The sequence below is a fragment of the Arachis stenosperma genome, chromosome 2, assembly GCF_014773155.1.
Source record: "Arachis stenosperma cultivar V10309 chromosome 2, arast.V10309.gnm1.PFL2, whole genome shotgun sequence".
Taxonomy (NCBI): domain Eukaryota; kingdom Viridiplantae; phylum Streptophyta; class Magnoliopsida; order Fabales; family Fabaceae; genus Arachis; species Arachis stenosperma.
Window position 1 is genome coordinate 112,594,933 of NC_080378.1, and position 11,070 is coordinate 112,606,002.

The window sequence follows — 11,070 nt, forward strand, 5'->3', positions numbered from 1 at the left end:
GTTTGTATAATTTGATATTCACCTGTCTTACATCGATGATAATTATTTGATTGAGACTATTTATTAGCTATACAGTCATCAAATAATATTGTAAAATGATGATAACCATTTGAATAAGACATCGTTTTGATGATTATGTAGGAACTACATAATTTTAATCAAATAATTAATTAATTATCATTCATGTAAGATTGATGATAATCAAGTCATACAAGTTATGTTACACATAAATATTTTTGGTCATCATTTGCCAAAAATTTTTACCGAAGAACTCATACGTCTAATAAAAACAAGATAAATACTTAAATAAGGTGAAAACTCAGGTGCAGTCGACTTCACGTGAAGTTGATAGCCGAAAGCCGTTAGATGAAAATTTAGTCAAATCAGTCAAATCATCTAACAGCTCTCAGTTATCAACTTCACATGAAATCGACTGTACATAAGTTTCCAGCCTTAAATAATTAATTGTCATTTTCTAATCGTTAAGAGACAAGTTATTTAAATTGAAAAATAGATAAGAATTGAAAAGGAGTTTTACTCTAAAAATAATAACAGAGAAAATGTTGAGGCGCTCTCAATTGTTGAACTCTTTTTTGACTCTTGAATTGGGTCTTTTAGCTGAAAACTCATTAGCCACATCCTGCATTGATGGTTGATCTGGATTTTGGATTAGAGCATAGGCATGCAAATGCTAGCTTTACAACAAGCACAACATCTTGCATATCCTTCCCAAGAGTTGCAAGTGGAATTCATGGATCCAACATATCTTTAACCAATGATTGTTGAGTAGATGGCTTTGACAGAGTAGAAAGGAATTCTCCTGGCTGATGTCCCATCACTGTTTCTAAAGCTACTACTACAAAAGGCAAATTCTATGGTGCCTGTAATTTTGGTATCGAAATTGTCAAACTTATCTTTTATAGTAAGTTTTAAATATTAAAAAATTATGAATCCTGCTAGGGAGCCAATGGGATAGTTATACAATATATATAATAAACAATTTATTTGCCCCAATTAAAGCTTAAATTAAAAATGGACCCTTTTTTTTTTAACTTACTATCACAACCCTTTAGTTTCACTTTAATCCTAACCATCTCATTCTAATTTCAAATTTTACCCAAATACCTTCTTTGTGAACCGACGGCAACCCTCTCAACCCTACCGTCACCACCTCCGATAACCATCTCATCGCAGCGGCGCCAACTGATCCCGCACCTTCCTCAGCGCCTTGCACCCGCCGATTGCTCACCCTTCTGCGCGAGCATCTTCGGTCGCCGACAGCAGCAAGGACGGTCCCCCCGGATGTTCTCCGTCGCAATACACGGGTGCAGTTCGCCGGCGAGCCTCAACGTCAGCTGGGTTGCGCCTCGCACGAAGCTGGGTGGCTGCTCGACTCGGCGCCAGTACTGGGACCCCTGTGTGTGCACCCGGCGGCCTCCATCCTCCATCCAAGCCCCTTACGTCAACGTCGTTGTTGCGACCCACGAGCACCTTGCGTTGTAGGGAATGTACGGAAGGTTAGTGGGTAGATTTCCTAATGCGATTATAACTATTTGTGTTGCTGCTAGTTGTACATGCAATGAATCTGCCAAGCTGTTTGATTTTTCATAAGGAAGAACTTCATTGTTGCAATTTCAAGGGACTGAAACATGTAGAATAAGTTGTTGTTGTATTTGTTTGCTGTTGATTTTATGTTGGCGCGCAAAGTTATTCAAAAGTTTGGTTTAAATAGTAGTGTAGTATTGTTCGTTCGCTTTGTGGACCTTTACATGTAACCTGACGTAAATTAGTTGACCATTGTTGTTTACATGACACTATTCGAATGGTTATTTTAGCATGTTCTTGGATGGTGTATATTATAAGGACTGATATTTTGTGTTACAAAGTTTTAGCATGTTTGAAGCCTGTGTCATTTGACACGTTTCTAGGTTATAAATAACTAAGCTTGGTATCTGATTAGTTTTAATTTTTTTTCTTCCAATAACTGTAAACGTGTATAGGATCATGTTGAGCTTTGGACTGAATAAGTGAATCAATTAAATATAAGTTTGCCGTCCTGTTTGGTGATAATTGAATTTAAACAAGTTGTTAGATGTATGGTTGCTTTTGGATTGGCTAATAATTCATTTTAATCATGAGGTTATACCATACAAATCGGATGGTTAGTTTAAGCAGGGTTTGGAAGGTTATTTTTCATGAGAGTGACCCCTCAGTATAATTTTCTGTAGGACTGAACTACACTTAAATCTTTTAAAATTAAAAATAATATTAATATGCAAAATACCGACTTGTTTATTTTTTGGAACATTAACCATTGATTTACTTGAAGAAGTTCAAGTTAGATATTTACTATCGCATATATGACTTACTTTAATTTTATTATGAACATATTACATAAAGAAATTAATTTTCTTATATGTGATGTTTAATTAGTTTATTTATATATAGAACATATATATAAGATGCTAGGTGTGAAGGGATCAAATTTTGTACTAGAAGAAAGGACAAGACATGGGTCCAGAATATTTTTTAATAAAGTCTTTTAATCCAAAAAAATTATGTTAAAACTAATCCAAATCAAACAAACATCAAAATTACAATGCAAATAATCATTGGCTTACCTAGTAAAATGAACATCCGGTCTATTTTAGTTTTTTTTTTTTTTTGTTTATATCAACACAACAAGGTAATAAATTATACTACAAATGGTATTACTCAAAATAATCATCCACTTTAGAATGAAAATAACCACCTGCAATTATAGTAAAATGAACATCTCCTTTAGTGACTCACAAAGAGCAGAACAGCACATATTGGAAGCTTTCCATTGAGACCCCAAATGGAGAAATCATGGTGTTGAATGGACAAGCTTATGAAAGCTGCTTGAATGGCTCCAAAGAAGATCATCAGGGCTGTGCTTGAGTATTGACATGGGAACCTCTTGCTTATGCTTAACTGTACTATGTACCAAGATGACCAAAACAGTGTTCCAAGAATCAAAGCCACAAGGGCTTTCCACTACTACTACTTGTTCCTGTCTTTTCTATAGAAGTTGCAGAAGCATAGTTAAACAAGGGCTTTCCTTTATAGATTGTCAACAACAATGCACCCCCTATGCACACCAATGTCCCAAGAATCTTTGCTCTCCCACTCTTGCACTTGATGTTCACACTCTCTAACCTGTAGTACAATGAAAGAATCAACATACAATGATTATTCAATAATATATACAAAGAAGTGAAGGTGACTGCATGACAGATTAAAGAAAACAAAGATAATATAACAAATATAATTATGTGTAATTAAGGTGACGTGTGCATATGTATATACCCAAATGGTAATGCCATAATGAATGTGATCACAGGCACCATGTTGATGAATGCACAAGCAAAGGTAGTAGAAGTATATTGGATCCCCAGCAGGAAGAAATATTGTGTCACTAATGCCCTACAAGCAAAACCATTCATTCATTCATTCACTCCAATCATGTTAAGAAATAGAATTTGATATATATTGATGACTAACCCCACAATGGCACTGAAGAAGATGTAACATAAGGAAACCAGCCACATCCACAATCTGTTGACATAAGCCTAATATTTAAAAATTTAACCATTGTGTACACAAGCATAGCAATCAAGTAATTCAGCCAAATTTTCCAATGACCAATCTAAACAATTTAAGAAAACAATCAGTAACCTGTGTGCAACTAACTATATGCTCAAGTGTTCAACAAACTCACAATCCATAGAAAATACGATGCAAAAAAAATCAATTACTTAGCATAAAAAAAAACAGAAATCTCTAGAATGAAAATCAACCATTCGTATACGTAGTAAAGTAATCATCCATATTGCCAGTGAGTGGAATGATTGCCGAAGGTAACGGTGGTGGTTTTAGGGGAAAGAGAATCCTTGGATGAACGGTGCCAATAAATTAGGGTTAGGTAACAACAAATGTGGAGAGAGAGGCAGAGGTAGTTTTTGAGTATGTTTAGGTAACTGATGGGAATTTTTTTGTTTTAAATTTTAAATTAAAAACTATTAAAAATTAATTAATTGGTTATAATTTAATTTTAATTTTAATTTAATTCTCATTGTATATATTGTATATTATATACATTGGTTCCTCATATTTTTCTAAAAATTATTTATCTGTATATTTTTTAATTTAAATATTAATTTTTATTTTTTTTTAGTAAATTAGGCAAGTATATATAGGCATTATAGTATCCACCACTACAAAAACATAGACGTCACATTTTACCGTTACACTTATGGTGTACGCAAATTTACTCTCAACAATCAATTTATATCACGTATTACTAAAGTGACTGTACAAGAATTATCATTTGCATGAAGAGACGTCAAGAATTTCCCCTTATTTTCGTCTACGCCATACAGAAGTTCTTCCAAGCGCAAAGCATATAGTGTCACCAAGCATATACATATCTGCGTTGTTCTTCACATGTTTCCAGCACTTTCATCCTCCTGAAATTGTTCTTCACCTAAATAGCAAGCAAAAAATAATAAAATAAGCACAAGCAAAACATAGGTGATCGTTATACATAACAATCAGCTTTCTATCTTAGCCTCAAACGTGTTGGAACAGAGAAGGTGTCTCATATAAAACTAGTAGAACAAATCGACATTGCTTTTCAGTTTTCAGGGAGTTTATACCCGCTTTCTGCAATAACTTGTTACGAGCATTCTCTTTTCTCCGCAACTTTTGATTCTAGACATGTTGTTCTTGGTAAATTTCCTGTTACCGAGCATGGCCTGAGTAAAAGTACGTGCTCTCAGCCATTCTTTGTGATAAAAAGTTTACTAAAAACTACATGCTTGAGAATCAAAAGAGGCTGAGATGAGACAAAGAAACCTCATAACAGGGAATTGAAAGAGAGCTCACTCTCCAAATTGGTGAAAATTTATATGCAATTGTCTTTCTATAAAGTTGGTAGTTAAAAACCGTTAGATAACAATTTAGTCAAACATGTCAAATTATCTTATAATTCTTAGCCATTATCTTATGATTCTTAGCCATCAACTGGACGTGAACACAACTCTAAACACAGGGAGAAGGAAAATTTGAGTGAAAAATCAAAGATAAGACGGATTTGGTGGGTGAAGCAGTGAGAAGCATGGTATATTTATACACATAACTTTACCCTGCAGTAACATCGAAAGTAATTACCATTGTCAGTTTTAATTAGAATCATGATTAACTATTGCTTAAAAATAATTATTTTTAGTCTTTGCCACTTGTCAACTAATCATTAGATAATCAATTTATACTTTGTAGTCACCATGGTGATTGAAAATGTAGCTATACTACACCTATATACACACTCACACACGAGATGCTTCGAACTTGGTTTGGGAAATTGTAGAAAAGAATAACAGTAAGAAGAGGAAAAATGAATAATAGCCAACCGATATCAGCATTTGGAACTTTAGTTATCCTTTTATATATATAGTTACCATACATTTTTTCGATATTACAAAGTTCTATGAATTATTTTTTATTTTGATTAGGAGTGCTACATCGAAAGATTTAGAAAATAGTCATATAACTTCAAAGGCATATATTAGTTAAATTAGTTAGTACAAAGAACAAGTTTTTAAGTAGTCACTATTAATCAACTTCTTGAAATAGGATTTAATGTTCTTAAAATGGATGGTCTCAAAATATTTGGACTATTAAATAGTTAAATAATAAAATATATTTTTAAAATTTTTTAATAATTTTTAAATAATTCTTATTTAATTTTAATTATAACTTAATCCTTTATATATTATTCAATTATAAATCCTATCCTTTATTTTATAAATTATTATTTTATTATTAATCTATGATCATTATTAATAATTAAAAACAAAAACAACAACAAAATAAATTATTTATTAATACGACTTCCATAAATATTTTGACAATAACTTGTTTATTAAGCTTAGCAAGATGAAAGATTTTATTTGTGTGACAAACCATATATAGGAAAACTCACCCTTCAAATGAGAGGGTATATGAATTTGTATATCATTTTCTCTGTAATCTCTATAGCATGTCTGTGTCATCTTCTATCTATGTTATCCTGTGGATTTGTAACTCCATGGGAATGCATTAACAGTAATTTCTAAGTTATACATCTAGTTAAATTAGATCTTCTAAGAACCTATAAGATGTGCGATTCATCAATCAAAAGATTCTTTAAGAATGGTTGCTAATATCTGACATGATCAACAAATCAGTAACAGAAATCAGAGTTCTGATCTCTACTTTTATTCTCATTTTCTCATGGTCCTCTCATCTTTACAACAAGGTGACGCCTCTTTTCTTCCAACTTCTCGCTCATCCTCTTTCGCAAATAGAGTGTTTGTGGTTGAAAGATGCTGGAAGTTCTTTCAAATCCTCAGTTTCTTGCATTATGTAAGTCTCCAGAAAAAGTGTTGACAGTTCGGGAGCACTAAAGTTTCTCGGAATGCTGCCTGCAACTTTGTATTAAGAACATCATCAATGGTGCTTTTAGGTTTCAAAAATACCAAAGAAGATACAAGATTGTGTTTTGCCGCAAATCCACTACTACTAGTAGTTCTTGTACGAATATAGGGATCCATGTTAGGAGTTTGATTCTGCGTGATAAGAATCCCTTCCAATTTCTGCTTATGTATGGTGATTGAAAATTTTTCGGTTCTTCTTTTTCTTCTTCTTCAACGACTCTAATAATTAATGGTTTTTCACTTATGAATTGCTATAAATTAAATAAAATATAAGTGTCATCATCAAATATATTTGAAATACAAAGATCAATAATGTAATTAATGTTTATTCAAATTGATTCCACCAATATTTACTGTACGCTGTGAGTCATTTTAATTCTAAAAATTAAAAGATTGACTTTTTTTTAGTTCACAAATTAAAAATCTTAATCACAATAATTATATATTGCCTTTTATAATTAACATTTATCTTGAATTCTTTATTAGTATACAAATAAGTAAATTGACAAACATTGTGAATGCAAGGCGCAACTCATATTTAATTAGGTGTTTGCTATGGTACGATGATAAATTTATACGTACCGATATGTTTAAAATATAGACAAATAACAATAAGACATGTGGAATTTATTTTTCACGTCAGCATTTAATTTTTTCTTTTTTAAATATATAGTATATCACTACTTTTACTAAAGAGTAAACTACCATTTCTATCCATGGAAATTGAAAATGCTGACAAAACTACCCATAAGAGAAGGAAACTACCAAATGTATCCATTAATCATGAGTTCCGTGGGACGAAACTAACCAATCTATATTTCGGCGTTGACTCCGTCAGTAACACTTCCTACGTGGCACTTCACGGCGTGACATGGCTTGGGAGGCTGCACACGTGGATATTATAATTATAATTAGTTAAAAAAATTGAATTTTGAATTTTTTTTGAAAAAAAAAGGGAAATTAGAAATGAACAGTTAGCAAAGGTTTTCCATTTTCGCGCGTTTCAGAAAACAAAGGGTACAGCCCTAGGAAGAAACCGTTCATCTTCAATAATCAAAGAAAACCTCTCAGGCCGACAATAATCTCCGTATTGAAGAGAGGGTGCTTGTTGGTGTGGACCGTTTGGGCGGGTAGAGTTGCGTGGTGTCATCCATAGGTAAATAGTAACCGTTCATCTCTATGTCATGGTTTTCTTGTTTTCGGTGCATGGTTGTGGAAACTGGGTTTTCATTTGGGTGTGCTTGTATTTGTTATGATTTGGTTGTTAATTAGGGTGTGTTTGTTTGCAGATGGCAACTATCCACATTACGTTAGTGATTAGTCACAGAGGAAAATTTCAAAAGGGTGATGATGGTAGAGTGGCATACGTTGGGGGTGAGAAAACAGAGATTGAACGAGTGAATGTCGATACCTTAAATAGGTTCTTCATGAATGACTTAGTAAAGGATATAGGGTACACTGATGTGAGCGAGCTTTACTGGCTTGAACTTGAGAAGGAGTTGGATGGTGGGTTGAGGTTGCTTGGACTTGACATGGATGTGGTGACTATGTACGAAGCAGCCATTGCTAATGGGAGGAGAGTTGAGGTGTTCACTGAGCATCCAGTTAACCTTCCTGTGTTTGTAGAAGAAAACAATGAACCTGAACCAGATCTTGAGATTTTAAATGTTACGAAGACCCCAGTGAAGCACAAAACCAAACTGTGTGTTAGGAGACCCCCAACACCAAAGAAGAAGCACAAGAAAGTGGTGAAGATCAGTGAGACTGAAGGAGGTATGCCTAGACACCGGATACCCAAACAGAACAACCAAAAGTAGGTAGTGACAAACCAAATCTCCCCACACACTCACCAAAGGTAACCTTCGAAGAGCCACCAAGGATCATTCAGACCCCAGATGCACCCACCGAACCCAATTTGCCTCCACATGAGCCGTTGGACAAGACTCCTCCAGAGCCTCAACAACCACGTGTGTCAGTTGAAAGTCAAGAAACTGGGCATCAAAATCCAATGTCTGCGGAGTCAGTGGCCCCCACAGTTGATAACGGGCCTGCGGAATCTAATGAGGTTTTCACACAATATATTCCACAACCTTGCAACGAACCAGAGTCTCAGGAGCAGACCATTCAGAATGAGAATGAAACACCTTGTGAAAAGAGTCAACCTAGCAGTTCACAGCCCGAACTGTCTACAAACCTAGATGTGGGTGGTGGTAGTCCAAAGAAGCGGAAGAGACGATCAACAGTCAGACCTCCTCCATCAGGGCAAACGTTCATACCTAACCAGGATCCAAACAAGCATCCTTCAATCTTTATACCTGTGGAGGGTGAAGATATGTCTGGGCCAAGTGCAGGGATGCATTGTTACGAGTCTGAAGAGCTGGATTCTGTTGCAAGTGATGATGAAGACAGTCAGCAAGCAGCATTTCCTCAAGCTAATCCCGATGCTCCAGTTAGGGAGGTAAGGCTGGAGGTTGGGATGGAATTTGAGAATCTGGAGCATTTCAAGAAGGCAGTTAGGAAGTTCAAAATCAACCTAGGGCGAAGCATATTCTTTCCAAGAATTGATTCAACTAGTTGCAAGGCCATATGTTATGACGAGGATTGCCCATGGCAAATTTATTGTGCAAAACGGTCGTTTCCATTAAGCTTCCAGGTGAAGACCTTTGTCAACGAACATACCTGCAGCAGAGTTAATAAGAACAAATCTGCAGATGGAAAATGGGTTGTTGAAGAGCTTGAGGACAAGATCCGTGACCATCCAGACATGACTCAAAGGCAGGCACAGGATGTTTTCAAGAAGGAGTTTGATGTGATTGTCAATGAGAGGAAGATATACCATGCAATGGTGAAGGCGAAAGAACTAATAGAAGGACCAGAGATAGCTCAGTATGCACTTCTACGGGATTATGCTAATGAAATAATAAGGACCAACCCTGGCTCCACCGTAAGGATTAGCACTGATTATGTCGAAGGGACTGGGTATAAATTCAAAAGAATTTACATATGCTTGGAAGGGTATAAGAAGGGCTTCTCGGTTGGCTGCAGGCCTTTTATCGGGTTAGATGGTACTTTTTTGAAGGGATACTACTCTGGGCAGTTGTTGACTGCGATCGGCCACGATGCCAATAACCATATATACCCTATAGCCTATGCTGTGGTGGAGTGCGAATGCAAGGATAGTTGGAAGTGGTTTCTCGAACTTCTCCAACAAGACTTAGGGGACGCAACTATCAATGGAATTAACTTTATGTCGAACATGCAGAAGGTAATGATCTCAATTCTTATTGTTCGTGTATGCCTTTATAATTATCAGTTTACAATGTTCTTTATATATTTACTGCTTTCCTAGATGAACAATTCTTCATAGGGGATAATGATTTACTTGCTTTACTTATCAGGATATTATGCCTGTCTTTGATGTTATTTTGGACCAGAAAATAAACAAGAATTGCAATTAGTACCAGATAATTTTTTCATGTTACATAACTTATAAGGCTACATCTGACATTAATTGCATACCATGTGTGCACAAATGACATATTTAGAATCGATCATGGGTATTTTTGTCAGGATCTTACACTAACAACTAATAAAGATCAAACCCTCCTAAGAATCAGATACATAGTGCACACAACATACAAACCACAGCTATTGATATCATCAGAAGCCAAAACCTAATTTTGCTACATTCAGCTTCAAAGCTCCCTAATCTGGTGAGCATCTTCACTTTAACCTCAGCCTCATCAACATCTTCCTGCATCTTTCTTTTTGACAGTGCTCTCCTCAAACCCTCACCCTCCCACTGTTCTTCCATTTCGTCTACCCATGCAAAGAAGTTACAGTCTGAGTTCTATCCATGGCAAAAAAAGTAAAATCAGATGCACATTCAACTCCCACAAAACAGGGTGTACAACAGGTTACCTTCCAATTGGGACAACGGAAGAACCACCTCCCAGGATTCATCGCTGTCCCGGACTGTAACAGCGTCACCCCCAACCCACAGAAACATCTGTCATTGAACTTTCTATCATGCACCCGTTTTGAAATTGAGCTTCCAGACACACTACCGCTGCCATTCGAAGGTGGAGTAAAGAGTCTTCGCCTCGACATTGGTATAATTTTGAAGATTATTGTGAATCTAGGGTTCGTGCTTTGGATGAAAGAATGTTTGAATTTGGGAAATTTTGGGGTTGAGGGTACATTATAACGGTCAGACATGTCAGCAATCCATGTGTGCAGCCCCCAAGCCATGTCACGCCGTGAAGTGCCACGTAGGGAGTGTTACTGACGGAGTCAACCCCGGAATATGGATTGGTTAGTTTCGTCCCACGGAACTCATGATTGATGGATACATTTGGTAGTTTCCGTATCTTGTGGGTAGTTTTGTCAGCGTTTTCAACTTCCATGGGTACAAATGGTAGTTTACTCTTTACTAAAACATCCTTTTAATTAAATAAAAATAAAAAACTTTTATTATTTAATTTTATAAAAAGACTTAAACATCCTTCTTTTATTTGATTAGACAAAAATACTCTTTTAAATTAATCAAATTTTAGAATTCAATTAATCCTAA

The 11,070-nt window shown here is 35.5% G+C and overlaps 1 protein-coding gene across 1 annotated transcript; it reads right to left on the reverse strand.

Moving 5' to 3' along the window:
- Positions 1 to 10,110: 10,110 nt before the first annotated feature.
- LOC130963465 (uncharacterized protein At1g43920, Chloroplastic-like) lies at positions 10,111 to 10,607 on the reverse strand. The gene is made up of 2 exons (XM_057889576.1): positions 10,419 to 10,607; positions 10,111 to 10,347 (listed from the first exon to the last, which is right to left on the reverse strand). Exons 1-2 carry the CDS (start codon positions 10,605 to 10,607, stop codon positions 10,111 to 10,113), a joined length of 426 nt encoding a protein of 141 aa, XP_057745559.1.
- Between the last annotated feature and the right edge of the window lie 463 nt (positions 10,608 to 11,070).

What these genes read in the sequence shown, in the direction of transcription:
- LOC130963465 (XM_057889576.1), bottom strand. Translation starts at nt 10,607, where the DNA reads ATGTCGAGGCGAAGACTCTTTACTCCACCTTCGAATGGCAGCGGTAGT. An exon ending in TCCGTTGTCCCAATTGGAAG is followed by an intron (nt 10,348 to 10,418) that starts GTAACCTGTTGT and finishes TGCCATGGATAG; the next exon opens with AACTCAGACTGTAACTTCTT.